Source organism: Gigantopelta aegis, chromosome 2 (assembly GCF_016097555.1).
Source record: "Gigantopelta aegis isolate Gae_Host chromosome 2, Gae_host_genome, whole genome shotgun sequence".
NCBI classification, from domain to species: domain Eukaryota; kingdom Metazoa; phylum Mollusca; class Gastropoda; order Neomphalida; family Peltospiridae; genus Gigantopelta; species Gigantopelta aegis.
This window is the reverse complement of record NC_054700.1, coordinates 38,672,628-38,689,586: the sequence shown is the minus strand read 5'-3', so window position 1 is coordinate 38,689,586 and position 16,959 is coordinate 38,672,628. Positions and strand designations below refer to the sequence as shown.

The 16,959-nt window shown below is 35.0% G+C and overlaps 1 protein-coding gene across 1 annotated transcript in view; it reads right to left on the bottom strand.

Annotated features, from left to right (window-relative positions):
- The window catches only part of LOC121388454 (dual oxidase 1-like), a 67,438-nt gene that overhangs the window by 25,902 nt on the left and 24,577 nt on the right, over positions 1-16,959 (bottom strand). Inside the window, exons 11-21 of the mRNA XM_041519786.1 lie at positions 13,822-13,997; positions 12,757-12,947; positions 12,090-12,205; positions 11,468-11,623; positions 10,775-10,885; positions 8,905-9,110; positions 4,911-5,096; positions 2,929-3,148; positions 2,248-2,341; positions 1,538-1,716; positions 987-1,056 (exon numbers count right to left, since the gene is read on the bottom strand). Of these exons, the coding sequence (XP_041375720.1) occupies positions 987-1,056; positions 1,538-1,716; positions 2,248-2,341; positions 2,929-3,148; positions 4,911-5,096; positions 8,905-9,110; positions 10,775-10,885; positions 11,468-11,623; positions 12,090-12,205; positions 12,757-12,947; positions 13,822-13,997 (1,705 nt within the window). The remainder of the gene's footprint in view (positions 1-986; positions 1,057-1,537; positions 1,717-2,247; positions 2,342-2,928; positions 3,149-4,910; positions 5,097-8,904; positions 9,111-10,774; positions 10,886-11,467; positions 11,624-12,089; positions 12,206-12,756; positions 12,948-13,821; positions 13,998-16,959) is intronic.

The following is a 16,959-nucleotide window of genomic DNA, read 5'->3' as shown; positions in this document are numbered from 1 at the left end:
CTATGAAAGAAATAGGCGTAGATTAATCTACTATTAAAGAAATAGGGGTAAATTAATCTACTATTAAAAAGAAATAGGGGTAGATAAATCTACTATTAAAGAAATAGGGGTAGATTAATCTACTATTAAAGAAATAGGAGTAGATTAATCTACAATTAAAGAAATAGGGGTAGATTAATCTACCATTAAAGAAATAGGGGTAGATCAATTTACTATTAAAGAAATAGGGGTAGATTAATCTACCATTAAAGAAATAGGGGTATATTAATCTACTATTAAAGAAATAGGGGTAGATTAATCTACTATTAAAGAAATAGGGTAGATTAATCTACTATTAAAGAACTAGGGGTAAATTAATCTACTATTAAAGAAATAGGGGTAGATTAATCTACTATGAAAGAAATAGGGGTAGATTAATCTACTATTAAAGAAATAGGGGTAGATTAATCTACCATTAAAGAAATAGGGGTAGATTAATCTACTATTAAAGAAATAGGGGTAGATCAATTTACTATTAAAGAAATAGGGGTAGATTAATCTACTATTAAAGAAATAGGGGTAGATCAATCTACTATTAAAGAAATAGGAGTAGATTAATCTACTATTAAAGAAATAGGGGTAGATCAATTTACTATAAAAAAATAGGGGTAGATTAATCTACTATTAAAGAAATAGGGTAGATTAATCTACTATTAAAGAAATAGGGGTAAATTTTAATCTACTATTAAAGAAATAGGGGTACATAAATCTACTATTGAAGAAATAGGGGTAGATAAATCTACTATGAAAGAAATAGGGGTAGATTAATCTACTATTAAAGAAATAGGGGTAGATTAATCTACTATTAAGAAATAGGGGTATATTAAGCTACTATTAAAGAAATAGGAGTAGATTAATCTACTATTAAGGAAATAGGGGTAGATTAATCTACTGTTAAAGAAATATGGGTAGATTAATCTACTTTTAAAGAAATAGGGATAGATTACCTGTAACTTTTGTAAACTGTTTTGCGTCTATTCCGCAGAACCTCACTCTGCCCTGGGGCAGCTTTCAGTCCTGTTGACAGACGAGCACACACTTACAAACAAACATTGTATATCAATAATATATACTCCATTAAATTCAATTCAGTCTAGGAGATCAATTAAGCGTGAAATATGCTTCTGTTTTCTTTCGTTTCCAGAGAGAAAACAGGTAATAATAGGTAGTCAATGTAACAATAGAGAAATTGGTTGGTGTGGTATGTTTTGGTGATATCACAAAACAGTACATAGTCGTAAGTATTCAAATATTTTAAAGCTGTTATATTATATGCTAACTGATTGAACAGACAAAAGTTGATTGGTTGATGTAAACCGATTATAATCTATGATTAATACTGAAATATCAACCGATTCCAAACACTAATTTGTCCATTTCCAGAAACTGTGCTCGACAAAACAATTTTTTTCCTATTCGTCGTATTACATGCAGTGTACACCTTAAGTGTACTTTAATTTGTACCCATATTAAAAAGAATAAGATTAACAAAACTGACCCTCAACCAACGATGCGGCTTGCAAGGTAGACTTGTATTCAGAGGAAGCGAACACCTTTCTAAAATCTTCATACGACATCCGGTCCTGGTCGGAAACACCGGCACTTTGGAACATGACGTCAATGAGTTCATTAACGCGAGCATCGTCTAGATTTGCCCCCGAAATGTCCAGCATGGACCTAATGAATTGAAGACATTTGTAATATCAAAATATAATACGCTTACATTTTGTTTTGGTCCAAGATAGGTATATAGGTAAATTTTGAATATTTTGATGAATGTGATATATTTTCACTACTCGCATATACGTTTATTCTTCCTGTGCATGTTATGTTTTGCTGTCATTTAATGCTGTCAGTTAAGATGAAGGTTAAAGAGGAAGAAAGAGAATGCGTAGTCACCGTAATGTAAAAAATAATTTATATTACTAAAGTTATATATGAGCCTACATGAGATGTAAAGGATCTTTAATAGGCACTTGCCCACAGACAGGACATCACATACTAGAGCTGTGTGATATATTAGTTATGGCACACTGGTTGGGACGGGAAACTAGCCAACTGGCCCACAGCTGAGGTGTGAGTTAAGCTTAGCGTGTTTGAACATTAACTAGATACAAGAACAAATATCAATTTAAATGAATATCAATGTTATTATTTCAAGAAAAAACAACTTTATTGGTATCTAGTTGGAAAAATCAAGTCTCGTACTTAATCATTTTATAGAAATCGCTTCTTGTGAGGTATCCCCTCTTCCTGATGTCGTAGATGTTGAACATGAGTCTAGATTTATCATCGGCACTGCCTACAATGAAACAACATCAATGCAATTGTAGCATCGGAACATATGAATTGTACTCGTGTACAAAATAAATCTGTGTACGGCAAATCAAGAAGAGTTGGACATTTATAAACTAAAGAGGAATTTTTTTGTAATTTCTGATCTGTCCCATCTAGGGCCTGTATTGTACGATCCAGTAATATATAACTAGAATGTGTGTACTGAGGAAAAAACGTATAAAAGGTGCGTTTGGCGGTAGAAAGTTGCATCCACTTCTTTAAAAAAAACCCACCCATATAGTCTCTCCTGGTGATACCATAATCATCTCTTCTTAAAGCTTTACATAATTATTGAACTACACCATATGCATTACATTGTCATCACTAACACCAGTATAAAATACCTATTAAAGCGAATCCCTTGTAAACTGGACATCCATGGCATCAAGAAAAAAAATCAGTTTTACGGTCTATCCGGTTTAGAGAGATTTTGTTCTGAACTGTTATTTAAAAAGAAATCGTGACAAATATATAATTTTGAGGGAATTCCAATTTACAAAGGATCTGGTTTTGAGGTGGGTTTTTTTTCCACTGAATATGTATTTTACACACCAGCAGCAAACGTGACAAACAGGTCGAGGAACTCCCTGAAGGAGATAAACCCGTCGCTGTCCTTGTCGGTAAGGAGGAAGATGTTCCTCACGAACACCGATGATGGCTGCAGACCCAGGGCGTCGGCAAGTTCCGTCCTCGTCAGTTTTATGCTGATGATCTCGTTCGCCTCCTCTTCGTCCAGATCGTAGTTCCGAGCTGTCGGGTCCTCCTTCAGAGCCTGTAAGATACAACGTGTGTTTTTTTTTTTTTTTCACGACACCACTAAAGCACATTGATTAATTAATCATCGGCTATTGGATGTCAAACATTTGATAATTCTGACTCGTCATCAGAGGAAACCAGCTACATGTTTCCATTAGCAGCACGGGATCTTTTCAATCTAATTAAAATTAGCTCCACTATTACATGTGGATCTAAAGACAGCCAGTTGGAGCTCATGTCCACCAATCAAAACCTTACTTGCACAATCCTGCCAGTGATTTAAAACTAACAACACTGCGTAGTCCCCAATGTCCAGGTAACATTTCGTCTGTAAATAATAATTTAAATATTGATCAATCACACTTCGCCTTTTATAACGTTATTTGGGAGCATACAAATTCTAAAAATATCGGGCGAGTCTATTTTAGTGGCCGCAGTGCAGCGAACCATACCAATACGTACGGGGTGGGTTATCAGTCTTCAATTTTACATTAAAAATTATTTATTTATTTATAAAAAAAAACAAAAAAAATAATCAGTCTTCAGTTTTACATTACAAATTATTTATTTTATCAAATAAAACGTTTTAAGGCATTCGTAATTCACACGTTATTTTTAAATCACTGGCAGGATTGTGCAAGTAAGGTTTTGATTGGTGGACATGAGCTCCAACTGGCTGTCTTTAGATCCACATGTAATAGTGGAGCTAATTTTAATTAGATTGGGGATCTTTTATATGCACTTTCCCACAGACAGGAAAGTACACACCACGGCCTTTGACCAGTTGTGGTGCACTGGTTGGAACGAGAAAAAAACCAATCAGTTGAACGGATCCATTGAGGTGATTCGATCCTGCAACGCAAGCACCTCAGGCGAGCGTTCAACCGACTGAGCTAAGGGACAGGGATAATGCAAGGACTCTTGACATTCAGTTGAATGAATGTTTAACGACATCCAAATCACGAAAAAACCACATCGGACATTGAGTAAATGACGATTAACATACATAAAAATATTACAAAATTGTCAATAAAACATACTGTAACCAGTTGTAAAAGAGTCACATTCGTGATACACACGATGATGCCTATCGAAATAACATACCAAAAGTAAAATCTGAAAGAGACAAAATCAAACGTGATGGTCAGATCATATGGTGATCATAAACCAATATTGCAACAGACTATTAAAATTCCCCACCACCACCACTACCACCACCACCACCACCACAACAACAACAACAACAAAATAAATAAATAAAAGCAAACAAAAACAATTAAACAAACAACAAAAAAGAATCAGCGAATTACATAGATGAAAAAAAAAAGATGTCTAAAACAACAACCCCCCCCCCCCCCCCCCCCCCCCCCCAGATGTTAGCCAGATGCTGGAAAATACGTGCTGTATTAGCCATTCACCAAGAAAACCACAAGAATGTTTCAACCCTTTGCACCACGGTCAGTGTACTTGAATTGTAGTTGGATATTAGCATGAAAATACGTCATACCATAACCACAATCATCATCATCATCATCATCATCATATATCGTGGTCATCATCGTCGTAGGTGTCGTCATTATCGTTATCATCATCAAAATCACCATCACCATCATCATCATCATCATCATAATATATCGTCGTAATTGTCGTCATTATTGTTATCATTATCATCATCAAAATCACCATCATCATCATCAACCATATAAGTACCAGTTATTTACGAAAACATTATAATATTATTTCGACCAGCACGTTGGTATGTTGATGTTCATGTTTACCTGTAGGCAGATGACCCTGAAGAACCGGTCCAGCAGCTGCTGCCTGGTGTCCATGTTCTTGGAGTGATCTAGAATCACCTGTTCAGGCTGCTCCTGCCTCTCCACCTGAATCCCGAGCTCTTCCAGGAACCGCGCAGTCGCAGCGATCAGCTCCTGTCTCGCTAGCATATTCGAGAAACGCAATATCTGAAACACAAGGGAAATGTGTTTATACCAGCCTCGGTCATATAGTGATTAAACCATTGGAAAAAAAAGACTAGTAAATACTGGTCTTGCGTGTGTGTGGATGTGTGTGTGTGTGTGTGTGTATGTGTGTGTGTGTGTGTGTGTATGTGTGTGTGTGTGTGTGTGTTTGGGAGTTTGTATGCCAAATATCTAGTGTGACGAAAAATGTACAGGTAGTACTAAACCAAATAACTTCCGGCAAGGTCAAAGTTGGAGGTGCACCCAACTTTTGATAGAGAAGTGAACACCACAAGTCCTGTGATTGGTTATAAATGTGAGTGTGTTGGTTGTAAAAAATAATAGTTTCATCTGGGTAAAAAAAATGTGCAATTTTATTTCATCTAGTACCAATGTGTCAAGTAGCCTTATGCTTGAAACATGTATGGGGTACCTGTAAAAAAAAGTACTCGAATTTTGTGCGAAACTAGGGTAGTCATAGACGCTACCCGTTATCTCAGAAACGAGCAGCTTGACCCCCATTTTTTTCTGATTCACTTTAAGTGTAAGGGGTGGTAGTATTTATATCCGTGACGTTTATGTCGGTTGATACGTTGCAGGTAGGAGTTTTAGCCACATATGTTACTATTGTCGTCTATGGGATTTGATTTGGTAGTATACACCCTATAGCACATATTCAGTGCATAATAAAAAATATTATGATTTTGTCAATTTTTTAAATTAAACTATACTGGTTGATTAATTAGCCATCACTCGATCATGCAAGTTCACAATGACCTTGACCTTGACAATAATCTCTGTACATGGCTCTGAATGGAGTTTGAATCAAAGTTAGCACTGAAGAAAAGTTGGTTTTGGCCTATAATTCATACTGTAAAGATTTCAATAATTTCTTTTTACATGGTATTTGACTTGCCATATACAACTGCTCTTAAATATGGTATTATATATAGGCAACCTGAACTAAGATTTTAATAGCAATTTATTTTTATATTAAAAATAGCATGTGCCAATAGTGGGTTAATGTCTTTAGTTTCCATTAACATTGTTAATTTTTTATGTATGAAATTCTGAAAACTCAAATTTGTAAAGAAGTTGATTTTATTGTCATTTTGACATATTTATAGGGTGCTAAGTTATATTTTAGACAAATTTGTAGTTTTATGCAAAATTTAAAGTAAATTTGAAGAAAAACTTTACCAAAAACATAATTAAATTTGTTGTCACTATTGTGCCTTCTGTTCTTAGTTGTACATAACAATAAGGTTGTTAAACATATACTTAGTCTCCAGATCATTTTTTTTCTTCTTAATAATCACTTAGTTAGCTCTCATGAAAAGCATTTTGAGTTTATACTAGATTCAGAACCAATTTTTTCAGATTTGATTATCTGCCTTGGATTAAGTTGATAATTTATTTTATTGTTAAAGCTGTATTACCTAATGTTACTAGCTAAATAAAATGCTGGATTACAGATTGTAGGAATACATCTAATGTACATATTGTATTCATCCGGATTAGAAAATAAAGCAAGAAAATATATGTTCGGGTAATTTTGTCAATTAAAAATAGTTTTTTTCAGTAATTAATCAAAAATAAATGTGTTAAAGCTGCATGATTATTCCAGATATCACAACTATTAAAACCTCCAACTACAGTAGGCTATAAATAAAATATAGTCAGGAATATTGGTGGCTGCCAATAGTTTTGATGGTTCATTATGAAAATCAGCATGGCCGATGGATTTGAAATTCTCACACCTGGTAACTTGAAGACACCCACACCCAGCATACAGGATTTCTTCCCAACACTAATGTTCAGGACATTAAGTCATTACTTCATACAGGTACAGTCACGTTTGTGTTTCCTTCCTCAGACATTGTATTGTTTTAATACTGATATTTCTTTGAGGTGCCTGTTAAGGTCTGCATAATCTAGGGGTCAATCAAGTGCATGTGTTTTAATGGAATTCTTTAAAGGGGTAGAGGTACTCTGACTATCTTTGTTGTCTCTACATATATACCTGAGTACACACACCCAACTGAAAGTAAATATCTTCAGGAGTTTTATTTTAAAACATTTTGTTGTTTAATATGACATATTGCATTTGTACAAAACTATATGCAATATATATATATGCTTTTTGAGGTGTACATTATATTAGGTTGCACTGTAGAAACAACAGTTTGAGTGAGGTTGTCAGTTTATGTCAGAATACACCAGATCCTGGTTGTCATAAAGACACATAGCTGGACACTTTTTGAAAAACGTATGTTATCAGTATAGGTAGTACTAAACCAAATAACTTCCGGCAAGGTCAAAGTTGGAGGTGCACCCAACTTTTGATAGAGAAGTGAACACCACAAGTCCTGTGATTGGTTATAAATGTGAGTGTGTTGGTTGTAAAAAATAATAGTTTCATCTGGGTAAAAAAAATGTGCAATTTTATTTCATCTAGTACCAATGTGTCAAGTAGCCTTATGCTTGAAACATGTATGGGGTACCTGTAAAAAAAGTACTCGAATTTTGTGCGAAACTAGGGTAGTCATAGACGCTACCCGTTATCTCAGAAACGAGCAGCTTGACCCCCATTTTTTTCTGATTCACTTTAAGTGTAAGGGGTGATAGTATTTATATCCGTGACGTTTATGTCGGTTGATACGTTGCAGGTAGGAGATTTAGCCACATATGTTACTGTTGTCGTCTATGGGATTTGATTTGGTAGTATACACCCTGTATCTGTGTTTGGCATCAAACGCAATTTCCTAACATCTGGAGAACGAAAAAACGATGCTTTAGATTACATGTTTTGACTATTTTAAAGGTTACTTTTTATGTACATATATAAGACAAATAAAGCTAATACCTATAGTCATCAAATATGCGTGGAAAGCTTTGTATTTTGCATTATTATTTGCATTTCTACGGGATTAGCTTAACAGAAGTGCGGACCAAACACAATCCTATGGTCGTCACGTGGAAAGAGGAGATTGTGCACACCCTTTGATTGTTAGTACTTACAAGATAGACCTCATCTGACAGTGTTATGGTTCTCGAGTGGCAAAGCGAAGCTGTGTACACCCTTTGATTCATAACAGAAAGCCCTCTTTGGAATACGGACCAAATACTGTTATGGTCCTAACGTGGATAGAGGAGGGTGTGCACACCACTTGATTTTTAATACTTACATGATTGACGTTTCCTAGAATATGAACACCCTTCAATGTTATTGTTATCACGCGGAGAAAGGGGAAGTTATACACATCTCTTGATTCTTACAAAATGGAGTACGGACCAAAAGACAATGTCTATCGTCCTAGCGTGAGACAACGAAACTGTGCACATCCCTTTTATTCATAACATAACAGATTTACCTCTCCTTGAATACGGAGGCGGGACGTAGCCCAGTGGTAAAGCGTTCGCTTGATGCGCGGTCGGTCTAGGATAGATCCCTGTCAGTGGGTATTTCTCGTTCCAGCCAGTGCACCACGACTGGTGTAACAAAAGCCGTGGTATGTACTGTCCTGTTTGTGGGATGGTGCATATAAAAGATCCCTTGCTGCTAATCGAAACGAGTAGCCCATGAAGTGGCAACAGCGGGTTTCCTCTATCAATATCCGTGTGGTCCTTAACCATATGTCTGACACCATATAACCGTAAATAAAATGTGCTGAGTGCGTCGTTATATCAAGCATTTCCTTCCTCTCCTAAGACTTGAATACGGACAAAAAAGACAATGTTATGGTCCTCACATGGGAGAATGGAAGAGGTAATGCCCCCCCCCCCCCCCCCGTTGATTGTTGATACTCACAAGATCGACCTCCCCCGGAATGCGGAAACAGACGAGGTCAAGGTCTTTGTCGTAGGAGATCTTCAAGGTGGCCTTGTTTACGTTTCTCAGGTCTATGAAGCGCAGAGACTTGCCGCGCAGGTCCGACACCGAGATCTTCTTCCTGGCAGAGTTGAACTCCACCACCACGTTTCTCGTGCCGGACTCCGGGCCGGTCCATTCCTTAACTGAAATAGTCATGCCCAACAATTACCAAACGCTGAATCTATTCCCTCCCTGCTCTAAAAGTAATGTTAGTCATCATACCCTCTTTCCCCGCTGACATTCACTTGATTTGACATACAGTATTTGAAGTTTTGTTAGGTAATACATATTAGATTTTAAAAAGCCATCGGTTGAGGAACAAAATGGCCATGGCTGACTGCATTTTATTTTATCAATGAAAATGAAACATTGTTTTGAAAATGTTATGTAACTCCACATTCTTCGCCCGTATTCCATTATCAAACTCGTATCCCTGTACAAAGCAAAGTCGAAAGGATATTTCGCGAAGTCGAAAGGATGTTACGCAAAGTCGTAATTGATCCATGATCCACTATCAGGTGCTCGTCCTTAGGAGGACTGCCATTCCCTAGGAGATCCGTAACAGGATGTTTCATCCCTTCTGCACCGCCCGTAGGACTGCCACTCCCAAGACTAAGTTGGAAAATCCAAACCCTGCTGCACAAGATAGAGACGAATGGAATATATACAGCTGTGATGAACGCTCCCCTTATAGCGTTACATAATTGCCGAACGGCACCAACAGTGATTAGGAATTTAAATGTAGCATCCTTGTACAGGCCTCGAAATTCGGTATTAGAAGGGCAGGCTATAAGAATATAGGAAATGAATGGTACTAAGGCTAACCTAAAGGGCACAAAGGCTACTTTCATAAAAAAATTTAAAGGGCACCAAGGCAGTTTTATTTAGATTTAACCAGAAAATAACTTTTAACTGTAATTCTGTTAAATTGGTCATTCATCAATAAATCAATGTGTTCTATTGGTGTCGTTAAACAAAACTAACTTTTTAGTTTTACCCAAATTATAGAATAAAAAAAGTGTGGAGGGAAATCCCATTCTGTCATATGACCGTATCCACAAAAACAGAAACATTGTCAGAGGGCAAGTTGGCCTATTTTCTGAAGTATGTTTTCAGCATTTATGGGGTATTTAAAACAATAAATAAGTTGTTAAACGGGGGTTAGGGGTGGGGTGAATACTGGTATACAAAAGAAACAATTCGCATTATTATTGTGGGTGCTTTGATTTTTCAAATGATTGTTTGCCATTTTCTTTTTGTACCACCGTTTGATATCACTTCAAGACTTGTCGCCTTAAGCCCTGAACTCAATCACTGGCGTTGTCAGAGACTGGACCCAGCCTAGACATGCCTGAAGGTTGAATAGATATAAGCATGACAAATCTGTTTGACATTGGAATCATCAACCCGTGCAGTTATTAGCATGGGTCTGTCTGATAATTAATATATTAAAATAATTTATGTCATAAAGAATATCAATGACGACCACAGGTCAATTTAAATAGCTAATACTAATCTAGCAATTTCCCCCCTCTTCCTTACCTTGTTTTCCGATTCTTTCAGCCTTCGTTTTCTTATTGGCAGTTTTTATTTGAAAAAACAACTAAACCACGGGAATCTGTTTCGGCAATTCACGTTTTTTTCGTAACTGTTAAAACTTTCGGCATTTCACGTTTTTCTTAATATCGCTGTACGTTTCAACTGTAATTTATCATAAGTTATATAAACTTCTTTTGTCTTAGAACATTACTTATATAATTTAAGAAATACACATAAAATTTATTTAAAATAAAAAATCAATACATGCCAACAAATTTATTTGGATTAGCCTCTTTTCTTCTTAAGGACTGTCTTTGGTTGTTAGACTGGTTTATTCTCTGTCTCCGCTTTATGAGCAGCACAAGCAGCAGAATGGACCCTGTAATCATAGACAAACAAGTTGCAACTCATACTTAACATGAACCTACAGTAATGGTAATGGTAGAGGTAATGCAGTGCAATGGTAATGTAATGTAATGCAATGTATTGGAATGCAATACAATGCAATGCAATAGTAATGCGATGCGATGCGATGCGATGCGATGCGATGCAGTGCAGTGGCAGTGGCAATGGCAATGGCAATGGCAATGTAATGTAATGTAATGTAATGTAATGTAATGTAATGTAATGTAATGTAATGTAATGTAATGCAATGCAATGCAATTTAAAGTTTGGTAAGGTGCTTCGTTTATAGGACTGCCACCTCCTAGAATGATATTTTGGAGGACTGCCACTTTCAACAATTGTTCATGTTTCTTTTTATATAAACACCATTCAAACATATTAATATTATTCATAACTTTTCATTTCAAGTTTCAGGGACAGGAAATAAGCTTAATAAAAGGCCTAATCGATGAATGAATGAAGAAATAAAGAAATAAAGAGAAAGAAAAAAGAACAGAATGAAGGGATTTTTTTCAGACAAGATATCAACCCTGCATCAGTGGTTCTGTAGGCTTACCTGGTATAACGAGACCCAGCGCCACAATGGACAGTGGGAACGACAGTCTGCTGTCTGTGAAGTAGTCGAACGTGCTGAGCGGGGAGCAGACGTCAAGCTGGGTGCTGTTGGTGTCATCTGTTGCTAGAGGTGGTCGACAAGAACAAGCTAATCCTCCTGAAATCACATCACAGAAAAACTTCATCCTTTACACAGTATACGTCTTCTCTTTTTTGTTTTTACTTCTTCGCCAATTTTTGTTTGCTTATAATTTTCTGTTTGTATTTTTATTTTGAATTTGTTTGATAAATACTAAATAAATATTACATTAAAAAATAAAGAACAAAATAAAAATTATTTATTGCATTTTACTTCATGAATAAACATTTGAAAAATGTTTTGCAAACGTTATGCAACTCCTGGCAAACATCCTACCCACCCCATAATGTTTCCTAACTCAAGCCTACTTCCTCGTAGAGTGTTACATAATTGTTTTCTATGAAAATATGTTAACACGTGTTATTTATTGTTAAAACAATTGACGCGTTTGCATTATATAAGTTAAAAGTGTTTTTTGTTTGTTTAATAGTAGGCACCATGTTTTTTTTTTTAACGTATAGCTAATACCAATAACGATATTTACCAGCGCAAATGAATACATTTGGAGGAAGCTCGGATAAGGGTATGTTTGTTGTAGCAGCTAAAATTTGACGAAAATTCACCGATTTAACATCAACCAGTTCTTGAGCTGTGAACCTTCTGGATAAAACCAATAATAATAATAATAATAGTATTACTACTCATAATAATACTACTAATAATAATACTAATGTATAATAATAATAATAATAATAATAATAATAATAATAATATATCTTTTGGATAAAACCAATAATAATAATAATAATAATAATAATAATAATAATACAAATAAAAACATAACATATTCTATTCTATAAAAGTAACATTTTAATTAATAAAAACACTAAAAATGCATTCCACTAAGAAAATGCAAATAATGTTGAAGGACAATATAAAATTGACAAATGGATCCATATCCAAAAACACAGAGAACTCTGCAGGAAACATTATTACAGTCGTATCAGGCATTCTGCATACATTGTATCTACTAAAATATCTACTAATATTCACCATTTAATTTATTTTTAATTTGAGAAGATAAGCGGAAACGATTATATGTTTAGGTCCCATGTATTAGGTCGGGATATTGTTTAAAAAACAATTTTACTGACAGATAATTGGTATACAAGCTACCCATTGTAACAGTTTTGTTGGAGAAAGGTATGTACCTGTTTGATCCAATGTTATTTTCATACCACAGTCTGTCGCCATTTCTAATCCTCAGAAATTGTTCTTTTATGATTAGCTGAAATGTTTTACCAGGACCAAATCCATTTGACTCTAGCATTCCACCGGTAATTAGGTCAAGATTATCTGGTGACGTAGTATTTCCATATAGTATTTGCAAATCCCGGATTTTCTGCAATTAATGTGTGTGCATGTACAATGGAATATATGTTAAGAAGTCACATTTTGAAGAGTGAATAAAAACAAGTACTCCTAATACAACTAACGATTTAATATAGTCCAGGTATTTTCTTAAAACTGTATTAAATAGTTTCGCAAAAGAATAACACACTCCAGTTTTTAACATAATAAATATTTTTGTAAAATAACGTGCCCGCTTAGCTCAGGTGGCTACATGAAAAGTTTCGACTACATTTTATTATTGACAATTTTAATAATACAATATTTGTGTACGGTGTAAACTTGCACAATAAACATGAAATATGTAGCTGCAACAATTTTAGAATAATAATATACTTTTATAAATATATGAATATAATATCTAAAGATGGTGAGAGGAAGGAATAGAGAAATGTTTTATTTAATAACGCACTCGACACGTTTCTAAAAGATAGCAAAAGAAGAAACTAGCTAGTTTCCACTACATAAACTACTTTAACCAAATGACAGAATGGGGAATTGTATATGCCGCTTTTCATAGATGGAGCAGCATTGTCATAGCCTGATATACCAGTCGTGGGACATTGGATAAGACGAAGGAAAAATCCCACAATATCGTAAAACCGTCGTAGGCTATGATATCACTACAACACATGCCATTGTGACGTCATAGTCAATAATGGTTTTCAGATATCGTAGCGCTGAGATAACTTCGAAAATACGGGCCCTGAATCGTGACGATTTTTGCTGCCCTGCAACACAGAACTATGCAAGAAAGATAGGGTATACTATATTCCGTACACCAAATCGAAAGCAAACTGTTCTCTACACATCGTGACATCTAGTCACATCGTGTGAACGTGCCTTAAGAGTTGGACGTTGTTTACCTGATTAACTCCAAGAGCACTACTGTCATTATTGATTTCCCTCCAATCTGTGATGGGCTTCAGTCCCAAAGTCTCTCTAACCGTGTTGTAGTCTGGCAAACCATGATCTCGACCACGTTGAATATCAAGAGCAGCGAGGTCTCGACGTGAAAAATGTAGTGGTCCATAAAGATATTCTGTAAATAGAATGTGAAAATGGAGTAGTCCATGCAGTTATTGTGTCAATAAAAGGTGAAAATGTAGTTGTCCATAAAGATATTCTCTGAATAAAAAGTGAAAACGTATTGGTCCATAAAAATATTATGGGACATACAGGGGTCCATTTACATATTTTGTAAACAGAAATGTGAAAATGCAGTGGTTCATACAGATATTATGTCAATAAAAAGTGAAAATGTAGTGGTGCATAAAGATATTATGTCAATAAAAAGTGAAAATGTAGTGGTGCATAAAGATATTCTGTTAATAAAACGTGAAAATGTAGTGGTGCATAAAGATATTCTGTCAATATAACGTGAAAGTGTAGTGGTGCATAAAGATATTCTGTCAATAAAAAGTGAAAATGTAGTGGTGCATAAAGATATTCTGTCAATAAAAAGTGAAAATGTAGTGGTGCATAAAGATATTCTGTCAATAAAAAGTGAAAATGTAGTGGTGCATAAAGATATTCTGTCAATAAAACGTGAAAATGTAGAGGTCCCCAAAGTGAAAATGTAGTGGTCCATATACATATTTCTGTCAATAAAAAGTGAAAAGGTAGTTGTCCATATGGGTATTATGTCAATAAAAGTTGAAAATATAGTGGTTCATAAAGATATTATGTTAATAAAAAGTACAAATGTAGTGGTCCATATAGATATTCCGTCAATAAAAAGTACAAATGTAGTGGTCCATATAGATATTCTGTCAATAAAAAGTACAAATGTAGTGGTCCATATAGATATTCCGTCAATAAAAGGTGAATATACAATGGTCTATAAAGATAGTCTGTAAATAGAATATGAAAATCTAGTGTTCCATATAGATATTCTGTTATATAAAGTGAAAACATAAACATATTCTGTCAATAAATAGTGAAAATGTAGAGGTCCATAAAGATATTCTGTCAATACAACTTAAAAATGTAGTGGTCCATATAAATATTTCTGTCAATAAAAGGTGAATAGATAGTGGTCCATATAAATATTCTGTCAATAAAAGTTGAAAAAGTAGTGGTTTATAAAGACATGTTAATAAAAAGTAAAAACGTAGTGATCCATAAAGATATTCTGTCAATGCAAAGTGAAATTTGTAGTGGTCCACATAAATATTTTGTCAATAAAAAGCGCAAACCAATGTTGTGGTCCATTAAGATGTGAAAATTTGGTAGTCTACTAGTATATAGATATTCAGTTAAAACAACATTTAAAATGAACAACGAAATTCATCAATAAAAAGTTGAAAATGTAGTGGTTCATATACACAGCATTGTCAATACAAAGTGAAAAACCCACGTATGTTCTGTCAATACAAAGTAAAAAACCCACGTATGTTCTGTCAATACAAAGTGAAAACCCCACGTATGTTCTGTCAATACAAAGTGAAAAACCCACGTATGTTCTGTCAATACAAAGTGAAAAACCCACGTATGTTCTGTCAATACAAAGTAAAAATGTAGTGGTCCATATGAATATCATATTAATTGAAAGTAAAAATTGTAGTGATCCATAAAGCTATTCTGTTATGATTGTAGCTATTCTTTAAAAACAATGTGAAAATGTAGTAGTTCATACAGATATTTCTGTTAATAAAATTATTCAAATGTAGTTGTTCATATAATATTCTGGCACGTCTTTTTAGTGTGTCTAGACACAGTGTCTGGGGACCGTCTAAATATACACCTGCCAATCAGGAACCACAGGTACAGGCTGCGGAAAGAAAAGACAAATTAACCAAGAAAACACTCCGACTATTATTTCAGTACGTGGGTTAATTTAGGTACAAAACATAATACAGTTATTTCAACACTTTGACAATGGTGGTTTATTTTGTATTGAAAAATAAACCACATATAGATGTCTGCCCCAGATTGGGCCCCTGGCCTCTCAGAGGCCGAACCCTGATGAAGACATGCTTGAAACCCTTGTGGTATATCAGCATGTTAAAACATTACGCACGCACGCACATATACATGTTACTGTGTTACTGGGATAGACATTATTACAGAACATTACGATGCATCCGCAAAAATCAGGTACATTTTGTTTCTTCAGTCCGAAGACTAATTCCTGACGTGACACGTTAGGTGTTACGTAACCACCAGCTCACCAGAGGGCGTATTCATTGGGATGGTACAAAATGTCTGCACCCATTATATATAACAGCCATCACATTTAACCGTTTTATTAATTAACTATACTATTATACTTGTTGACATTAAGCAATAATGTGCATTATGTATCGTTGAATATGCATACTAGTCCAAAAGCCTTACTTTAGCATTCCTTTAAGGTAAAATAAGATATGCTGTTAATACAGAATTAAAAAAACGTAGTGGTCCATCAATACAAAGTGAAAAAAGTCTGTAAGTACAAAATGAAAAATATAGTAGTCCATCAATAAAAAAGTAAAAAGGAAAGATATGTTATCAATACAAAATGAAAAATATATTGATCCATAGAGATATTTAGTGAATACAATGTAAAAAAAAAAATGTAATTGTCTGAATACAAAGTGAATAATGTAGTGGTCTATACAGATATTTTGTAAATACAACATAAATAATATAATATTCATTTGTTCAGTAAAATGTAGTGATACACAGACATTTGTTCAACACACGCACACACACACACACACACATTTTGTTTTACAGAACAATCAACCTCCACTGAAGGGATTCGAACGACAGTCTCAGTACGAGAGTCCAGTGCTCTACCAACTGAGCTCCACACACACACACACACACACACACACACACGCGCGCGCGCGCGCATACACACAAACATTTTATTTTACAGAACAATCGACCTCCACTGAAGGGATTCAAACGACAGACTCTCAGTACCAGAGTCCAGCGCTCTACGAAATGAGCTAATAGGGAAATCCCACCAGTAGGAACACTTTATACATTAGGGTAAATATCACTGGTATACTACA